This window comes from Pseudophryne corroboree, chromosome 5 (genome assembly GCF_028390025.1).
Source record: "Pseudophryne corroboree isolate aPseCor3 chromosome 5, aPseCor3.hap2, whole genome shotgun sequence".
Classification (NCBI taxonomy): Eukaryota; Metazoa; Chordata; class Amphibia; order Anura; family Myobatrachidae; genus Pseudophryne; species Pseudophryne corroboree.
Window position 1 is genome coordinate 753,473,781 of NC_086448.1, and position 20,468 is coordinate 753,494,248.

At 47.6% G+C, this 20,468-nt stretch overlaps 1 protein-coding gene across 3 annotated transcripts in view; it reads right to left on the minus strand.

Moving 5' to 3' along the window:
* Nucleotides 1–20,468, minus strand: part of CPQ (carboxypeptidase Q) — a 1,143,103-nt gene that overhangs the window by 569,163 nt on the left and 553,472 nt on the right. For all 3 annotated transcript variants that reach the window (XM_063924160.1, XM_063924158.1, XM_063924159.1), the window contains one exon: nt 18,068–18,275. In XM_063924160.1, the coding sequence (XP_063780230.1) occupies nt 18,068–18,275 (208 nt within the window). The remainder of the gene's footprint in view (nt 1–18,067; nt 18,276–20,468) is intronic.

The window sequence follows — 20,468 nt, forward strand, 5'->3', positions numbered from 1 at the left end:
GGTTTTTAGATCTCAAGCAAAACAAATTATTTTGTTTTTGTGCACTTTGGTAGGAAACGCTATTCCTGTTTGTGCCTTGCTAGTTTAAAAAAAATAATCTGTCCAAACGGACCTCCAGTATGCCATTGAATTGTAGCCAAAGAGCGGAATTCAGACTGCTTTCTATCTGCTCCACAAGCCATCAGCAGTTCTTCTTTCATGATTATTAAAATTTGATTGTCCATAAAATAAGATATTGTGTAGATACTGTAGCCTTGGAAACGGGTTTATTACGCCTAAATATTTCCTGGTTTCCCCACTGTGCTTCAAGTCAATGGGTGTGCCTGATTTGTGTCAGTGTTCTTGACTAATTTGCAATAATGAATAAATGCATAATCTGAGGTAATCAACCACTGGGAATTGAGCAAACGTGTTTTGTGTTTGTGAGCTCAGTAACCACACACATCCTCCATACGGAATCTGTCATTTGTTTTGCTAAATAAAAGCGACATGTTTCTATTAAAACTGTTAAAGTGGAACAGTCTCTTTTTGGGAAAATTGGACGCTGTAGGGATATATAACAAGGATCTTATTGAGAGATGTATTAACCAAAAGATTACAGCATATACAGATGTGTCCACATACAGCTTTGCTCAAACTGCACCAAACAGACCTGGTTGGCACTCCACTACAACTTGAGACGCACCAAGCGGCCTACCCATAGAAAAAAGGGGGTGCATGTGCACTATGCAAACATTACTACTTCAAATAGAAATATATATATTACAATTAAATATCATATAAGAGGTTGTTTGCATAAATTTGGCAAAAGACGTGGGCTTATCCACCATCATCAAGGTCACCTCTTTGTCGAGCAAGTCCCTAACACTCCGGGGCTCATAACTGGAGTGCAGGGTACCCCCAAACCAGCCGTGTGTCCTAGTCATGAACTCCAGTGTAATTGACTTGATTGACAAAGAGATGACATTGATGATGGTGGGCAAGCCAGTATCTTTGGCCAAATTTATGCTAATAACCTCTAATATGATATTTAATTGTAATATATATTTACATTTTGAGTAGTAATGTTTGCATAGTGCACCTGCACCCCCTTTTTTCTATGTGTAGTACTATAAATCTCAGCAGGGTGGCACCTCTCATTACAAGCAGCTAGGGTGTGCAGTCTGGAGCCCCTCCCCCTATACGCACCAAGCATCCTGCAAGAGACATTTCCCCGGAGTATGTGCTTGATGTGTATCACTAATGCATCAGTGGTACAATGTAAGGCTACACTGACTACTGCTGCTGGCATTACGTACTTTTGCTAATCTGGGTACAAATAGCAAATCTACAACAGCTCCATGCATTGTTAGTTTATAATTTGCATTTTAAAAATCCCCAGGTGACTTGGAAAACATAAACTTTGGGGGTCCTTAAGGACTAAGCCAGGGACACGCAGTGCCTCTCGCGTCATACTAACTGTCAAACTCCTGAAATTTTATATAAAAAGAATTAGAATAATACAAAGAAGATATTTATAACATAAACAACTTCTTTGTTTATTGTAATCCTTTTTACAGTTAACACTCACCAGCTTTGTTTAGCTCCCTGGCTCTGCCTCGGTCCTACAGTCAGACACTGCTTTGCAGAGCTGGGGGCAGGGCTACACCACCAGTAATGCTGTACAGAAAGGGAGCTAACAGAGGCATGCCTCTGAGTGTGGGGGCGTGCCTTGTGCACTTATGGACACTTGGATTTGTCATGTGACCAGGAAGTGCACTGTAGTAGGAGCTCAGTCAGCAGCAGCAAGAGAAGACACAGGAAGGAGACTCAATGAACACTGTAGTTTAGTATAGTGAGGGTAGAATTACAGTGAGTAGGGGGTGAGACAGGCTTCCAGCATTCAGATCCATCTCCATGTGTGCCTTCCCAGACATGCACCTCACTGCATGTCACTGAACTGAGCTTGGGAACCAGTGGCCTAGAGAAAGCATCCTGAGGAATTCCACAAAATAACCAAAAATAAACAGTCTGTGTGTCTAATACAAACAAAACTTGTGGACCATCCACACTGTATATCTTGAGTTGTTTGAGAAGTAGTGCTCCTAGTGTTTGGACCGAGTAGTAGTTAGTGGGTGCAAGTTATTCAGTTGAGAATGTTTTATGTAGAAGTTATTAGACATTAACTACAGATCTAAAGACAATAATAGCAATAATGACAACTGGGCAGCACAGCTGGTATAATGGTTAGCCTTAGGGCAGTGAGGTTTTAGGTTTGATTCCCACCAATGCCCAAAATGTGTGGAGTTTGCATGTTCTCTCCTTGCTTGCATGGGTTTCTTTTAGGTGATCCTGTGTTCTCTCACAATCCAAAAACACACTTGTAGCTTAACTGGCTTCTGACAAAAATTAGCTGTAATGTACAGTACTGTGCAAAAAATTTTAGGTAGGTGTGGAAAGAATGCTGCAAAGTAAGAATGCTTTCAAAAATAGAAGTGTTTTATTTTTGTGTATTAACAAAATGCAAAGTGAATGAACAGAAGAGAAATCTAAATCAAATCAATATTTGGTGTGACCACCCTTTGCCTTCAAAACAGCATCAATTCTAGGTACACTTGCACACAGTTTTCAAAGGGACTCGGCAGGAAGGTTGTTCCAATCATCTTAGAGTACTAACCACAGATCTTCTGTGGAGGTAGGCTTGCTCAAATCCTTCTGTTATGCTGAAGATAGTTATTAATGACATTGACTGTATGTTCTGGGTCATTCTCCTGCTGCAGAATAAATCTGGAGACAATCAGACGCCTCCCTGATGGTATTGCATGATGGATAAGTACCTGCCTGTATTTCTCTAACGTCCTAGTGGATACTGGGGAACTGTACTTTAGTACCAAGGGGGTATAGATCGGGTCCACTGGAGCCTGGCTCTTTAAAAACCTTTAGTATATGCATGTGTGTGTTGGCTCCTCCCCTCTATGCCCTTCCTATCAGACCCAGTTTAGAAAAATGTGCCCAAGGAGCTGGGAGCATTTCTCTGGAGCACCAAAGAGTTTCCTTTTTTTTTTGTTTAGTGTATTGTCTTCAGGTAGTCCTGGTTGGCAACCAGGCTACCTGCTTTGTGGGATTTAGTGGGGGGACCGAACCAACTTCTTGAGGGTTAATGGTTCGTAATCCCAGCTGACAGGACACTGAGCTCCTGAGATGCTGTTCACACACCGTTAGTGTGTGTGCCCACGCCAGCAGCTAGCCGCCACCCTTTAACAGATGCCGGTCCCCGGTGCAGTTCTGGCGGCATGTCCCGCGGCGGTCACGGGCCACGAGCCGTGGTGCCCGCCGCGTACTACACTGGCTCAGGGCTCATGCCCCGCAGTGCTCACTGTCCATGAGGGCTTGGGGTACTGTTTTATATATATATCTATATTAACATGGCCAGTATAAAACTTAGGGGACCGCGCACCATTACAAGGGGCGAGGCTTCCAAGAGAGCAGGACCAGAGGTGGGAAGGTGCCATTTCCTGCTACTGCGGATCATCAGGCTGCATGCACGCTGCTCCTCCACGGACTCACAGACTCTGTACTGGTACCAGGGGATCATAGCAGGGGGGACGCACACCAGCAGTAGCGCCGATGCACTTCTATCAGGTTGTACACATAATTTCACACACTGTGCTGCTGTGTTCTGTGTGCTGGTCTCCGTTCCTCAGTGTCACTCCAGGGGCTTCCTAGGGTCTGTGTGTAGGTGTTTTTCAGTGAGCTGCGCTGTATTACAGTTGTGTAAAAATGTCTGTTGACATAGTTCTGTGTGCTGCTTGTAATTCTACCCCGTCTTCAGCGGGGTCCCTCATGTGTGAACAGTACTCCTTATCTCCTCAGGGACACAGTTCACAGGCACCTGACTGGCTAGATACTTTTAAGAGCATGATTCACAATGTGAATTCAGAATTAGCTGCAGCTAAGAAGGAGAGACAGGTGTTAAAACAGTCTATTGATTGTATGGCTAAAGCAGCAGATACCAGAAAGGCTACTCAGCCCCCTCTGTTGGTTTCACATAAACGCTCACTGCCACAGGTGCTCCAATCTGATTCTGACAAGCCTGATGTAGATGATGATGATATGGATGAGGACAGCTCTCTGTGCCCCGGTGTGGAGGCCCTCATTTTTGCTGTAAAGGTGCATACACACGGAGAGATTTTGACTATGAGAGATCTTGACTGAGCGATTTCCCTTGAACTGGCAGTAGGAGATTTTGACTAACTTTACCAGAGATTTTGACTAACTTTTCCAGCGATTTTGGCTATGGGCGATTTTGGCTAACTCATTCAAGCAAGGAGATGCTTTTTCTTTCCCAGCGACATAGCCAAAATTGACTTGCCTGCACAGTCTATTTTTAGCAGCGATAGCGACCTGGCGGGGACGCGCATCGCTATCGCTGGCTGTGTACACATGGAGAGATATGCACTAACTTTCTGAGCGATTTTGACTATATAGTCAAAATCGCTCAGTTATATCGCTCCGTGTGTATGGACCTTAAGAGAGGTTCTTCACATACCGGATCAGGAGGCAGAACCAGATGAAGAGTTGTACTTTAATGTTAGACCAAAGACCTCAGTCACTTTTCCTGTGTCTAAAGAATTAAACTCCCAGGACAGGGAGGTATGGTTAAACCCTGATAAGAAATTTTAAATCAGAGGTTTTTAGCTACCATTCCCCTCCCAGCTGAGGACAGGAAAGTATGGGAAAACCCCCCCCGTCAGTCGATAAGTCTGTGTCCAGACTGTCTAAGAAATTGGTTATCCCTAAAAGAGCCAGCAGACCCTAAAATTAAACCACCCTCAAGGGAATACATACGGCAGCAGGCGTGGCATAGCACCCCACAATTGTTTGTGGGTGGATTTCCAGGGCGGTAGTCAAGTGGTCTGATAATATTATTGATGGTTTCGATTCTCTGCCCCGGGAGGAGGTCATTACTCTGCTGCAACATCCAGGATGCTGCAAATTTTATGAGCGAGGCTATAAAGAAATGGGTAAGATAAATGGCCGCACTACTGCTATGGCTGTTTCGGCACGCAGAGCTCCATAGTTACGTTAATGGTCAGTGGACGCTGATTCCAAAAAGGGTGTAGAAAATGTTCCCTTTATAGGTGGTGCCTTGTTTGGGGACAAATTAAATAAATGGATCTCGCAGGCCACGGCGAGTAAGTCTACCTATCTGCCGTCGGCTGCGCCACCTGCTAGACGTTCTTACACAGGACCCTCCTTGCAGTCCTTTCATGTGGCAAGGTTCAGGCGGGGAGTCTCCACCACTCCGAGTGGATCTTGTGGTAAGTCCCGTAAGCCGGCAACTGCTGCTTCCCTGGACTAGACCACCGGATCCCCTGCTGCTAAGCCTTCCGCGTGACGGTTGGCCCCAGCGGCAAGGCGACTTTCCGGTGGGTGCTCGCCTTCATCACTTCGCCCACGTTTGGGCGAGGTCCTGCCGGGATCCTTGAGTGAGGGACCTCATTTCCCAGGGATAGCGGCTGGAATTTTAAGCAATTCTTCCTCACAAATCGGACTTACCAGTTTTGCCCGCAGCCAGGGCCGGCCCGACGCATACGCGGGCTACGCAGCCGCGTTGAGCGCCGGGCCGTAGAGGGCGCTGCTGCAGAGAGTGAGTCACAGTGACTCACTCTCTACAGCAGCGGTGGCTAGCAAGCGGCTCGACCCGCTCCCGGCCACCGCTGCCCGGCACGCACTGACGTCTCCAGCAGCGGTGTGTATCTGAAATTCGGCGCCGGGCCGTGAGCCAATCAGAGCTCGCGGACCGGCAGCTGAGGCTCCTGATTGGCTGCTGGATCGCGAGCTCTGATTGGCTCACGGGCCGGCGCCGAGTTTCAGATACATACCGCCGTTGGAGACGGAGGGGTAGGAGAGGCGTGCGCTGCCCTCTCCTCCCCTCACAGCAGCAGCAGCAGGTGAGCAGCAGCACTTTTTTTTTTTTAAATTCTTTTTATTTAAAATTCTGACTCATCAGTCCAGAGCAGCTGCTGACATGTTTCTGCACCACAGTCCCTATGTTTTCGTTATAGTTGAGTCGCTTGGCCCTGTTTCCATGAAGATCACTTCTAGCCACACTTCTCCAAACAGTAGATTGGTGTACCTGGGTCCCGGGAGTAGTATGGTATGCCGGCGGCCGGGCTCCCGGCGCCAAGCATACCGGCGCCGGGAGCCCGACCGCCAGCATACCGACAGCGTGGCAAGCGCAAATGAGCCCCTTGCGGGCTCGATGGCGCGCTACGCTATTTTATTCTCCCTCGGGTCATGGACCCCCACGAGGGAGAAAAAGTGTCGGTATGCCGGCTGTCGGGATTCCAGCGCCAGTATACTGTGCGCCGGGATCCCGACAGTCGGCATACTGAAGACCACCCTGGGTCCCACTGGTTTCTGCCAGTTTTGAGCTGGTGACACTGCTGGATGTCTTTCGATTTCAAAGGAAAGTAAGCATGATGTGTCTTTCATCTAATACAGTAAGGGCTCCCAATCTCCTTTCTAAAGTGATCCCTGTTATCGCGCATATCGCTCCCATAGTAATCAGGTTTTAGCTGCGTAAAGGGTTAGGGTGCCTCGCTACCCCGGGGGTAGCGAGCTAAAATGATGATACCACGCCCATCAGCAGAAGGAGAACAAGTGTGGAAGGGGGCAGAAAGAATTGAATACCACCCTAGCTTTCCTTGGCCGACCATTGTGTCTACGGCCCTCAACTTTGCCTGGTTCTTTGTGCTTTTCAAAAGAGCTTGAACAGCACATCTTGAAACCCCAGCCTGCTTTGAAATCTTTGCCTGGGAAAGACCTTGCTGATGCAGTATAACTACTGTACATTGTGTCTTGCTGCTGTGCTCAGTCTTGCCACGGTGTACAACCTGAGACATGAAACGGTCTTCCACAATCTCACCTTTGAGCAGAGTTTGGCTGTTTCTCGCCAGATTTTAAGCCTCCTACACAGCTGTTTCTGTTAATGTCTAAAGGGCCCCATACACTACAACGATAATGCCCGATTTCATCTGATTTCGACCTTTCGGGCCGATAAATCGGATGAAAAGTGGCGAATCGGATGTTTTATAGATCCAATCCGATGTGTGGTCCCGTGAGCATCGGATCGGAGCCCCTAGATCGTTAGTGCTGCACTCGTGATATCTCGGAACCCACAGGCATGGCTGGAATCGCATAAGATACATCATATGTAAAAGGACCTCATACGATGTATCTTATGGGATCCTGCCGGTCGGGAGGCTGCCGGGTGGCTCAAGGGAAATCTTATGCGACATGAGGGTCAGACATGTTGCTGTAGTGTATGGGGCTCTTTAGTTTATGGTTACCTGTGAACTGTGCAAAACAACACAAATGGGCAGCCCTGTGGTACAGAATATCCTGATGGTGTTTCCCCAAAACACCTTAAGAAGAATTTGTGGAAATAAACAGTAAACACTGAAAGAGGCAAATATACACTGCTCAGGGGATGTATATTTGACTCTTTTAGTGTGTACTGTTTGAATATATGGTCGCATTTATCCGATACTTTATTTCCTCTGTTTCTGTTAACGACTGCATTTTAATCCACATATCAAAATGATGATCATTATAACCTGTTTGGTATGATTGGTTAATCATACACCTGACAATAATCCTACAAAACCCCTGACTTTGTGCAAGTGTACCTTGAAGAATTGATGCTGTTTTGAAGGCATAGAGTTGCCACGCCAAGTATTGATTTGATTTAGATTTATCTTCTGTTCATTCACATTGCATTTAGTTAATTGATAAAAATAAACTATTAACATCTTTATTTATTTAAGCACTTTCGTGGCAGCATTTTTTACACACATGCCTAAAAGTTCTGCACAGTATTGTATATGTGTATAAAGATTGCAAGCTCTCCTGGGGCAGGCACTGATGTGAATGACCAACATATTCTCTGTAAAGGCAACATGGGCAATATAAATAACTGTTAATAAATAAATAACAATTAATTGTAGACTAAGGGGCCCTACACACTCGGCGATGCGCCGCCGAGGTGCCCGACGGCCGATACGGCCGACGAGCAACCCGGCGGCGGGGGGGCAGTGACGGGGGGAGTGAAGTTTCTTCACTCCCCCCGTCACCCGGCTGCATTGAAGTGCAGGCAAATATGGACGAGATCGTCCATATTGGCCTGCATGCACAGCCGACGGGAGATCAGCGATGAACGAGCGCGGGGCCGCGCATCGTTCATCGCTGGAGTCTCCACACTGAAAGATATGAACGAGTTCTCGTTCATTTATGAACGAGATCGTTCATATCTTTCAGAATATCGGCATGTGTGTAGGGCCTATAAAAGATAGTGGGCCTAATTCAGACCTGATGGCTGTTGAGTGTAATCGCAAAGCGGCGATTATCGAACAACTGCGCGTGCGTCTTTTTTGATCGCTAGGCGTACGCAAGTTGATTGACAGGAAATTAACATTTGGGGGTGGTAACTGGCCGTTTTCTGGTAGTGTCAGGAAAAATGCAGGCGTTCCCAAGCGTTTTCAGGGAGGGTGTGTGACGTCAGCTCCGGCCCTGATCAGCCTGTTCTCATTACACTGTAGGAGTAAGTCCTGGGCTGTGCACAGACTGGAGAAATCATTTGATGGTGAGTGAGTTGTGAACGGATTTGCAGCTGACCGGCGTTTGCAAAGCTTTTTGCACGGCGTGCGCAGACTTGCACGGGGCGGATTTTCTCTCTGGCTGTGTGGCCACTATCCGATCACAAACCTCTACAAATTTGCAGAGGTGCAATCAGGGCTGAATTAGGCCCAGTGTACCATGAATGTTTTACTAATGTAGAAAACCTATGTTTTCCAGATATTAAATGGTGCTCCAACCAATCAGCTCCTAACTATCAATTTTCAAACACATGATAGTTAAGAGCTGATTGATTGGAGAACCACTTAAGCTTAGTAATGAGTGACAGCAGGAATATCACTCATTAAATCTGCCGCCTTAATCTCTCTCCACTTTATCATCTCCCCTAAAGTGAAGTATTTAAGAGCTGGATGCTCAAGAGTTGCAACTAATGAACCGAAAAATTAAAAACATTTTCATTTATCTAGAGTACAAAATACAGAAATACTTCACATGAAATCAGTGTAAGTATAAATTGGGATGCCGGACGATCTTGGACCTTTTTTTTAAGCGGCAATCATTTACCAGGCAAACCCATTCTCTTCTCCTTCTTTATAGAAAAGAAGAGTCTCTTGTTGATGCAGCCCCCATAGGGGGTCATTCCGAGTTGTTCGCTCGTTGCCGATTTTCGCTATGCAGCGATTTGGTGCTAATTGCTCGTGCGCAAGGCACGCAGTGCGCATGCGCTTAGTTATTTAACTAAAAACTTAGCAGTTTTGCTGTGGATCCTGCGGCGCTTTTCAGTCGCAATGCTGATCGGTGAATGATTGACAGGAAGTGGGTGTTTCTGGGTGGTAACTGAGCGTTTTCTGGGAGTGTGCTAAAAAACGCAGGCGTGTCAGGGAAAAACGCAGGAGTGTCTGGAGAAACGGGGGAGTGGCTGGCCGAACGCAGGGCGTGTTTGTGACGTCAAACCAGGAACTAAACGGACTGAGGTGATCTCAGTCTAGCAGTAGGTCTGGAGCTACTCAGAAACTGCAAAGAATTATTTCGTAGCAGTTCTGCTAATCTTTCGTTCGCAATTCTGCTAAACTAAGATACACTCCCAGAGGGCGGCGGCCTAGCGTGTGCAATGCTGCTAAAAGCAGCTAGCGAGCAAACAACTCGGAATGAGGGCCATATGTCTCAATAAAGGGCTGATCAGTTGTGCGATCTATGGAGAACAGAAAATCTTCACTTCTCCAAACTAATATGCACACAAAAGTGTCTGCAGCCATATATGGTGTTATAAGTAGGAGAGCGCAGAGAAGATTAGTATCCCCTTTCCGACCGCTCCAAAGCTCATCTATTCCATGGCTCCTCCCCCTTCTTTCAGCTACGGTGCATGTAGACTCATCGGCCTGGTGTCATGAGAGGTAAGTAAACGGCTGAACTGTGCACATGCAAACCAATGCCTGCATTCTATGTTATTGATATCTTTCACAGCAGCTAAAAGCATTGCCCTCTGCCTGGTGAGCATTTGCCAGGACAGATCATTTCCACTTGGTCTGTTCCAGTATTGACATAGAGAGAAATACGGAGGAAATTCAAAAACGATAAGTTGTGAAAAATGCAATTTCTCCATACCTCTCATGCCCATGTCTTTTACACAAAAAATACAGATGAACCTCCTCAGGGGCTGTTATAACGCACGGACTAGAGATCTAAGAGTTGTGTCTAGGAGGACAATGGATTGCCATAACACACAAGCCAGATGCCTGAAATATGCCCACAGTAGCATGGGATCCGGTCTGAAGATCGACAGTGTCTAGGTCGACAATGTTTAGGTCGACCACTATAGGTCGACAGTCACTAGGTCGACATGGATGGAAGTTCGACAGGGTTTCTAAGTCGACATGTGCTAGGTCGACAGGTCTAAAGGTCGACATGAGTTTTTCACATTTTTTTTCTTTTTTTAAATTTTTTCATACTTAAAGATCCACGTGGACTACGATTGGAACGGTAAAGTGTGCCGAGCGAAGTGGTAGCGGAGCGAAGGCACCATGCCCGAAGCATGGCGAGCGAAGCGAGCCATGCGAGGTGACGCGGTGCACTCATTTGGGATCCCGGTCACTCTACGAAGAAAACGACACACAAAAAAAAAAAAAATTCATCATGTCGACCTTTAGACCTGTCGACCTAGCACATGTCGACCTAGAAACCCTGTCGACCTTCCATCCATGTCGACCTAGTGACTGTCGACCTATAGTGGTCGACCTAAACATTGTCGACCTAGACACTGTCGATTTGATGAACCACACCCCAGTAGCATACGCATACTGTGCTGTATTTACTTAAAGGACTCACCCACTCTTGTGCAGCCACATGGATTTTAGAAAATGTTATATGAGTGTTCAGTGGTGAATGCCAGGTATCCAACGAGGCCGGAATACTCCTGGCTCACTAAAGATAGGGGCCCTTCACAGAAATACACTGTACCAATTTACAGGGCTGCCATCTAAAATTGTGGGGCACGGGCCTGCCAGAATAGGTAGGGCCCCCTCTCCTGACTGGACAAGTAGACAATGTGAACAATCTTAGAGTCTCCCAGGATTCCAAGGCCGAAACTGAGTTTCACCCAGCTCCATCTGTTTCTCCATGATAGCTTGTCGTGGTAGTGACTGACTCCCCTTGGCAATGCCAATTCCAGTGGCAAACCAGGGCTGCTCCTCTCTTCTCCTTCACGTGTGATGTCACGAGTAACCTCTTATTCCCCAGCAACACAGAGGAGAAGGGTAGGATATCAGATCCAGCCGGCAGTCAGTCTGCCCCCTCTGCTACTATGGAGAGTAAATGAATCAGCTTAGCGTTGTGATGAGTTATTCATATCACTCTCCAGACGAGTCTAGCAGCTTGCGCTGTCCTGTGTGACAGTGATTAATTAGCAATAACTCAGCTAGCAGCTGGGGCACCTCGGCTGTCTGGACCCGTGACAAATCCCGACAGTCCCTCCCCCCCCCCCCCCCTCCCGACGGCGGCCCTGCCAATTTAATCTACTCTACTAGATAGCATATTAAAGGGAAGCAGTTAGCATCCCGACAGCCGGGATCCCGAAGTAGGAGGCAATGCCGGCGTCGAGATACAGACACCGCACGGGATGCTGGCATCACATTACCAACAGCCGCCATCCCAATCGTCCGGACAGCGGGATGCGCTGGCATCCTGCCGTGGGGGGGGGGGGGGGATATGTTTAGGCAGAAGAAGGGGGGGTTAGGGACCGGGGAGAGAGGGTTAGGCACATAGCAGGGGAGATTAGGGTTAGGCATCAAGTGGGGAGGGTTAGGTTTAGGCAGCGGGGAAGGGAGGGTTAGGGTTAGGCACAAAGCGGGGAGGGTTAGGGTTAGGCAGCGGGGAAGGGAGGGTTAGGGTTAGGCACAAAGTGGGGAGGGTTAGGCAGCAGGGAAGGGAGGGTTAGGGTTAGGCACAAAGCGGGGAGGATTAGGGTTATGCACCACCGGCAAAGGTTAGGGTTAGTCATCCACAAGGGAGGGTTAGTAGGGGGCAGAGGAGGGTTAGGGGGCTTACTGGGGGGCCGTCGGGATTCTGATGGACGGGATGCCACTGTCAGTATTCTAACCGCCGGCCTACCGTCCACTGGCAAAACATAACATGATCCCATTCAATAATTATGGATATGGCTTCAGGATACTCTACCCTGCCCTACTTCATAACTGGGGTCACAGATGGGTCGAAGGAGTTATGTATGCAAAAACATTAATGCAATTTTCCGATATACAAATATAAATCTATGGTGGGAAATTATTGGGGATATGTGGTTATGTGGTTGTGATTCACATCTACGAACATTTTTGAGAGTTCCGGTGAACTATTATCTATTTTCTTGCGTTCTCTATGGCGATGCAGTGCTGGCGGCTGAGATGTAATTTCCGATACCTCACAGCCATGGCCGCTGATTTCCTTACAGTCACAAGCTGGTGACCAATATACCATCCAGGAAATCTAACTCATTTATTGCGAAACTATTTAAAATGATTCCATTACTTATTTTCATCAGCATATGGGTCTCACCATTATAAAAGCAGCCTGTGACACCAGGCAGAGCTCCAATGACTTACACAAGAGTTCCGCATAGTAATGAGGAGTCCTTGTTAACCTGAGTCCAACTGTGCATTTTCTTTTTCAGAAAGATGTAAATGTTCTCTTCAGAGACGGAGATAAAAAGCTGTAAAACAGAGTCCATGAAAAACATCCTAGAGGGATGCATGACAGAGCTGTGTATCAAAATGCAGGGGGGAAAAAGGAACATAAAGAGAATAGCCTGGAAAAAAAAAAAGCATAAATCCTTTCAAATGATCTGTGATGCCTGACTTCTTTGTTCTGGTAAAAACCGCTTTAAAATCGGAGCCTTCAATAGAGATTATTATATGTAGGCTGAAGCACTGAGTGCTTTGAGCTGCGAGGACTTTGCTGAATAAAAGTTTATGAAGGCCGCCTGGTTCGCTTAAATCACGCAAGCTGTAAAAGGGAATGGAAGTGAGGGAGCGAAAGTCAACTACTTCGTCTGCTTCTTATCTGAAAAGCTGGATTCCGGGCGGGTTTTAAATTGGGGAGAGAAATGCTTTTCCTGGAGAATTATTACTGGAACGGCACTAAGTTTTCTCTACAATGGAGCAGTTACAGTACCAGTGGAATGGTATACAGTGCAGTGTATACAATGCCATGTAACAGCTCCAAATACATTTTTTCACATTGTGTGGCAGCAGATTCTGAATTTTGGGGATAATTCAAGTTGGATCGCAGTGTGCAAAAATTACAAAAAAGATGCGGGCGCATGTGCAACACGCGTCCTGAACATGCGCCCGCATTTTCTTGCGTGGGGCGCAGAAAATGCGTTCGCCTCTGCATGTCAATCAGGCAGAGTCGGGGTGGGGGGAGTCTGGCATCGTTCCGTTTACTAAGTGGAGACGGAGCGGGGACGGAGGCCGGAAAACAGGGGGCGGTGCGAATGGGGGCGTGATTGCGGCTGTTGCGTGACGTCACACGCACCCGCCGTGATCGGAAACATGGCGACGGGCAGGAGGCATCCTTAATTTCTGCTTGTTTAAGGGGGGGGGGGGGGGGTGGCGGCGGCGGTCGGCATGCTGGGCAGTCTTGGCAACTGCTGCAGGCTTTCCCGGCCCAGCAATAAGCCGAGCGGGTTGCCATAGCAGCAGGGGGCGGAGGCGGCGCTGGGAGATGAGCTCATCTACGCGCCGCCTCTCCCTATCTAGTAAACGGCCGTTTACGCAGCCACTGACCCGGTATTCAACCCGGGTATAACACTGCTTTATTCCCGGGTTGAATTGTCGGGTCAGGCGACCCGCGATTTCGGCAATGCCCCTTTCACACCGCACGCCGACCCGCGTCGACCTGGCAATATGCCGGGTCGATACCGGGTTATTTGTGCGGTGTGAAAGGGGTATTATACAGACTGATACAGGTTATCTGGCTGACAGAGACCAACAAAGTATTGAGCACTGTGGCAAGGTAAAACCTTTCCCCATATTACTAAAAATGAAAAACGATAAATTCCTAACATGTAAAAGGCAAGCTCACATTTGCACAGATGCCAGAAAATAACCACAAATTGAAAATGATACAGGTGCCATTTGAAAAAAAACTCTTCCTGTCTGTCAATGAATGAATCATTGTACAGATGCAGGTGAAGGAAGAGGGGATCACGGAGCGCCGTTGGGGAAAGGCTGGAGTAATTTTTGTATTTTCCGAAGGGAAAACTATGGTGGAGAAGATCTATCAAAGCTTGGAGGGAGATAAAGTGGAAAGAGATAAAGGGGCTCATTTATCAGTGAGTGACAAAACTAGTGAATGATAAAACTTGATGCCTATGATAAATGGTGCTCCAGCCAATCAGCTCCCAACTGTCAACTGTTGTGTGTTTGTAAAGTGACAATTGGGAGCTGATTGGCTGGAGCACCACTTATAGAGTTTCTGTCACTTTATAGGCTGTTTTGAAAAACAGGCAACCTAGTGAGGGGAGATCTGGACATAGGTACCAGGATGTGAGAACTCTAACACGTTAGGTGCCCTCACTCATCTGCCACGTTTGCTGGTACTGTATTTCTGCAGTGCAGGTTGGTGTCATCTGTTATCACCAGAAAAGAACTACTTAGAGAACACATCATGAAATGGGGTGGTGCTTCATGTCATCATGGGGGGGAGGTCAAATGTGATGATGTCATTAATCCCCGTTCCCAACAAGGTCCAAGGAACAGCAACTGTAAAGGGGGAACTTTTAGATAGGTCAGTCCCCATCCCCCCATGTTTAATTTGAAACCCCAGCAATAAGTAGGACGAGCCCCAATTGCCTTAGCAGAAAGGGGGTTAGAGACAATTACAAGCGCCACATGCAGAGAGCAGGGCAGTCCACAGCTGAGACATGTTCCCAGTGAGATAATGTAATACACTGCAATGTGTCAGTTATTATTACACTTAGCTCAGAGGGTCTCCAACAACACAGTCCCCACACATTACATTATGCAGCTATAGTGCAATATTAGCCAAATCATGACTCCCAAAGTGATCTTATTCCTCGTCCTCTGACATAATTGTTAGGCATGTGTTTAATGATGTCTTAGGAACAGCTCATAGTCAGGGTGTCTGCTGGAGGAAGTAACAGAGAGAGGAGGTGGCACGTTGCAGGTGTACCAGTACTTGTAGAGAGGAGCAGCTGGGAACATTCATCTCAGTTCTGAAAGTCACTGGAATGTGTTAGCGCAAAACATTTACAGTGCTGCCAGGTGCCCCTGCACATTGCCTAATAATGAGACACAATCACCGCAAGAGGAGGACATATAACCAAGAGCTTTATCTTCCTTCCATTCATCCTTCTGGAAGACACTAAATACATTTGATACCAGCAGGCTACTACATGATGTAGGGTGCAGCAATGTTGGCAGGTACTGGGGAAGGACGTTTATGTGTGCTTGAAACGGGAATGCCCCTACCCCTGCACCCTGGAATTTGCTCAGATCAACCTGATAAGTGAAATAGAGGATAACAGTGTAAATGAACATTTTTGGTTAGAATTATCCTTTAACATTTAAATGTCACGCTTCTATCTTTTTGAGTGGGGTAGTGTCATCACCTATTACAGTATAGCAGGGACAGTTGAAAATCAAATAAAAAAAAAAGTTAAATGCTACAGATTTGTCCTCATACACCGATCCTTTACTCTCCATATGGCACAAGACGCCTGGTGTGACTTAAGGTGGGTACACACTGATAGATATATCTGCCAATCAATTGATCGGCAGATATATCTATGGACGGATCGGGCAGTGTGTTGAGCATACACACTGCCTGATCCGTCGGGGTCTGACGTCATGAACTGGGCGGACGTGCCTAGTTCAGCTGTCAATCACCGCCGGCTCCCACAGCATGTGTACATGCAGTCAGCCGACCGCCCGTACACACACAGCGACGCTCCAAATATATCAGTAGATATATTGGCCGTTGGTTGTTCTGCGGGGCCAACGCGATATAACTCTGTCGTTCACAGACATATCGCCCGTACACACTGGCCGACGGACCCGCAATATATCGGCTGTTCAAGAGAACGGCCGATATATCGGCCAGTGTGTACCCACCTTTAGACTGTCCACAAGGCATAGCGGTATTACTGCATGCACAGACCTCCTAGAGACAGGTTAAAAAAACAGGGTACAGGAGAATTTCAATGCACAAACAAGAAAAAAATTTGATTTCAACTCAGGCAGTGATTCTGCTCGTGCAATGTACACGTTCGGTGGACAATTAGAAATATTGTCACTCTAGTATAAATACAGGTCCTGTACCTGGTGTGGTTGGTACTGCACAGCCTCAAGTAAGTGGCTGTGCAATTCCATTAGCACAAATAGACTAATGATGCAGGAGGCGTCTGAAGGAAGTAGTAGACGCTTCCTACTAACATCTGAGATCCGTCTAAAGCTTACTCAGACTGGCTGCCGGAACTCCTCTACCAGGTCCAAGAAGTCTGCGTCCAACGATGCGATGCCTGGGCACAGCACGCCTACAAAACGGGGGCAATATGCCCCCATTTTTTAGAATGGTCCGGTCCCGTTCACCACCCCCTCAAACACCACAGCATGTCAATCATCCTCCGGCTTCAGGGGGGAGTGCAAGTGATCACGCAGGACCCGTTCTCCTCATGCAGAGACCAGAAACCATCTGATCTGTACGGAAACCATCGGGTTTGCGTACAAATCTGAATCAGGCACAGAGACGTTTTGTCTTTCATTGTTTCTACTGCACCCTTTTTGCACAGGTAATACTATTAATGGGACCCAGGCTATATTTAGTGGAGAAGCAAATTTCTAGGAGCAATGTAATAAATTTAACTCACACACACACACACACACACACACACACACACACACAATTGCCATGCACAAAAATCTCCTGAGATGCACTGTGCAAAACTGTAAAGGATATATCAAAGTCCGAAGTCCTACCATCTAACTATACCATCTAATTCTCCTTTACGCCCAAAACACATCTCAGTTTAGCACCAGACGTGACTGAGTTACACTGCCTTCATTACAGTATGTCAGTTTTCACTATGTAGTGAACTTCAGACACGCATGTGCAAACCGAGTCACATGTTGTTACGAAAGGGAATTTTGCTCTGCACCTCGGACATTTTGCACAACATAAACGACTCCCAGGAAAGGCAACAATTTTTGTCACAATAATCTAGGGTATGTAAACTATCAATTTATTAGGAACCAGTACAACCCCTGACAAACGAGGCACTCTGCTGTGCTTCATGCCTCAATGATAACACAAGCTCCTGAGTAACTCAGGACTTTATTATTACACAAAGTTGGCCGACAATACGTCTTGTGTGACTTGTAAGAGACTAGGCGCCTAATTCAGACCTGATCACTGGTGTGAGTTTTCGCACAGCAGCTGTTCAGGTCTCAACTGCGCATGTGCCGGCATGCCAAACAGCCGATAGCCATCTCAGCCCAGTGATCGCCTCTGTCTGATTGACAGGCAGATGTGGTCGCTGGGCAGGAGGGGGCTAGCCGGCAGCGTTGGGCCGCCGTTTTGGGGGCGCGGTCCGGGCAATGCAGGTGTGCCCAGACCGCGCGGGGGGGCGGGCCGCGGCAGCTGTGTGACATCACACACAGCCGCTGCAACCCAGACAGCGATGAGTAGCTCGCCGCCAGTGCGCAGGAGGGAGCTACTCGTCAAGTATAAAAGCATTGCCGCTATGCAATGCTTTTGTACTTGAGCGGGGGGGGGCGCAGAGATGCGGGGCAGACTAGCCTTGTGCTGGGCATGCCCCCGCATGTCTGAGTAACTGATCGTAGATTGCACGGCTATGATCAGGTCTGAATTAGGCCCTAGGAACTGATATTGTTTGTGTATCTTTTTTTTGGCTTGTTATTTTAAACGGCTTACATACCTGCTCAGGATATTTGCTCCCAACGATCTCCGCCACTGTATTAAAGCTATCAGCGTCCGGATGCTGGACTGCTCCCATTGTCAGTTGGATGACAATCTTAATACCACGCGATGCCATCCGAGCCATCAGTTCAGCATCTTCCACTGTGATGCAGGCGGTGGGGATCTTGGGAACGCCGCTCTGGTAATCCTGCCATCCAGTGTGAGGGCTGTAAGACAACAGGAGTGTTCTGAACAGCTGGAAAATGTACACAGGTCAAACACAGGGTCTGTATGTAATATGCAGGATAGAGCAAAAATACATTCAAAAGGTAAGGGAGACTGTAATAGGGTGTAAGAATCAGAAAGTGAGAGATTTTGTGAGAGTTCTGCTGTTTTTTTTAAAGTGGCAATAATTTACATGGCAAAACCAGGTTGAGTTTGCCATGTAAATGATTGCCAATGTTAAAAGAGAATTCAATTCAATTATTTTGCGATGGGTGCGAATTGCCGTTGCCACTGCATTTCAACGCTGGAAATGGAACTGACACTAATTTCCACTCAAATTCGCTCCAAATTGCAGGCAGCCCGATGGGGCAGAGGGCACCTTGTACGAGTTTGGGCTGCCATAAAGTGCCGCAGCTGCTCAGGAGGAATCGCGGGTGTGAGAAACTCGTAAAATAGTTGGATTGACCCCTTAGTCTTCTGACAAAAAAACAAACAAGGTATAATTTGTGTAAGCACTGCATAAAAAACAAGTGATACCGATGTTGAAGTGTGACGTTGAAAAATGGCCTCAGTACAGGGGTGGAAAAAACCTCAGCAGTGAAGGGGTTCATCGCCAACTATCTTTTCCTTTTCTATTTTGGGGGTTATTACTTCCCTTGCAAAACTGCAGAATCTATTTAGCAAAAAATAAGCACAAAAGCATTCAAGCAAATAATCTGAATCCACAGAAAACGAGCAAAAAATATCAGAGCCGGCACTTCCTCGCTTTATATTTAGAAATGTAATTGAATGCAGGTATAATTCTCAGAAAACTTAATTATAAAACAGTTTACTGTGGGAGAACTGAGGCTGAGCTAATAACTGCAACGTGCTTATGGTAAATGATATCCCATTAACAGAAAATTAATTGAAAAAGATCAAGTTTTATAATGTCTCTAAACGGCCTACCCAGAAACTGCGCTCAGATACTGCAAGTATACTATATATGAACTATTTATAAATATATGTTTATTTAGATTACTAGGTGATTCACCACGCCCTGCGGGCGCTCTTCACACCGCCGTTTGGGGCTACGCCCCCTTAACCCTTGCACGCCCTTGTGGCGTGCAATATTTTTATTATATGGAGTATTACCTCCAATCATAATTGTGTGAGTGGTTAAATATTGCATGGACAAAGGGCGTGCAATGGTTAAGGAGTCATAGCCCCTTGCAACGGCGTGAACAGCGCACGCAGGGCCTGATAAATCACAGAGTAGGTGCTGTGGTTGAGGGAGTGGTGGGTGCAGGGGAGACACAGATCGGGGAGGGGCGGTTGCGGGGGTGCCGCTGGTGGGGGAGGGGCTGGTGCGGTGGTGCCGAGGCTGGGGGAGGGGTGGGTGCGTAGTTGCCGCGGGTGGGGGTCCGTAGCCACCGCGGGTGAGGGAGGAGCGTTTGCGGGGGTGCCGCAGGTGGGGGAAGGGCGGGTGCGGTGGTGCCACGGGTGGGGAAGGGGTGGGTGCAGTGGTGCTGCGGGTGGGGGAGGGAGTCTGGAGACACCGCAGGTGGTGGAGGGGGATGTGGGGGTGCTGTGGATGGGGCCCGGAGATACTGTGAGTGGGGGAGGGGCGGGTAATGCTTCTCCTGCTTCTCCTCCTGGAAGCAGTTAAGCTGCTGTCTTCCCTTTGGCAGTGGCTCTCCCGGAGACTCGCACAGCAGCCAAGCAGCCAGTCACTATTGTTAGCGCTGGTGTCCCAACGCGCCACATTACAGGGAAGAAGATGCACTCAATAAACTGCAGCTCCCAGCAGGCCTTAGCACAAGAATGCTCCTGCGCTAAGGGTTGCTAGGAGCTGTAGTTTATTTTGTGCGTCTACTTCCCTGTAATGCGGCGCTTTGGGACACCGGCGCTAATAATAGTGACAGGCTGGCAGAACTGACTGACTCGCTGAATCAATGTAAAAGATGAAAGTGCACAGCACTGTCACCTTTTACATTCATTCAGCATCCAGGCATTACCTTCCGCGATGTCACCCACTCTATCCGTTATGTTAGCCATCTCGGGGATTCCAGGTGCCAGGTGCTGGGTTGCGGAGTCAGGGCTTCTGGCGATCTGGGCACGGCTGTGGCGGGGAGGCACTTCTGTGACATCATGCGCAGAGGAGGGCTCCAGGGCTCAGAGACTATGCGGTGCAGGGAGGGCTATGAAAGCCTTCC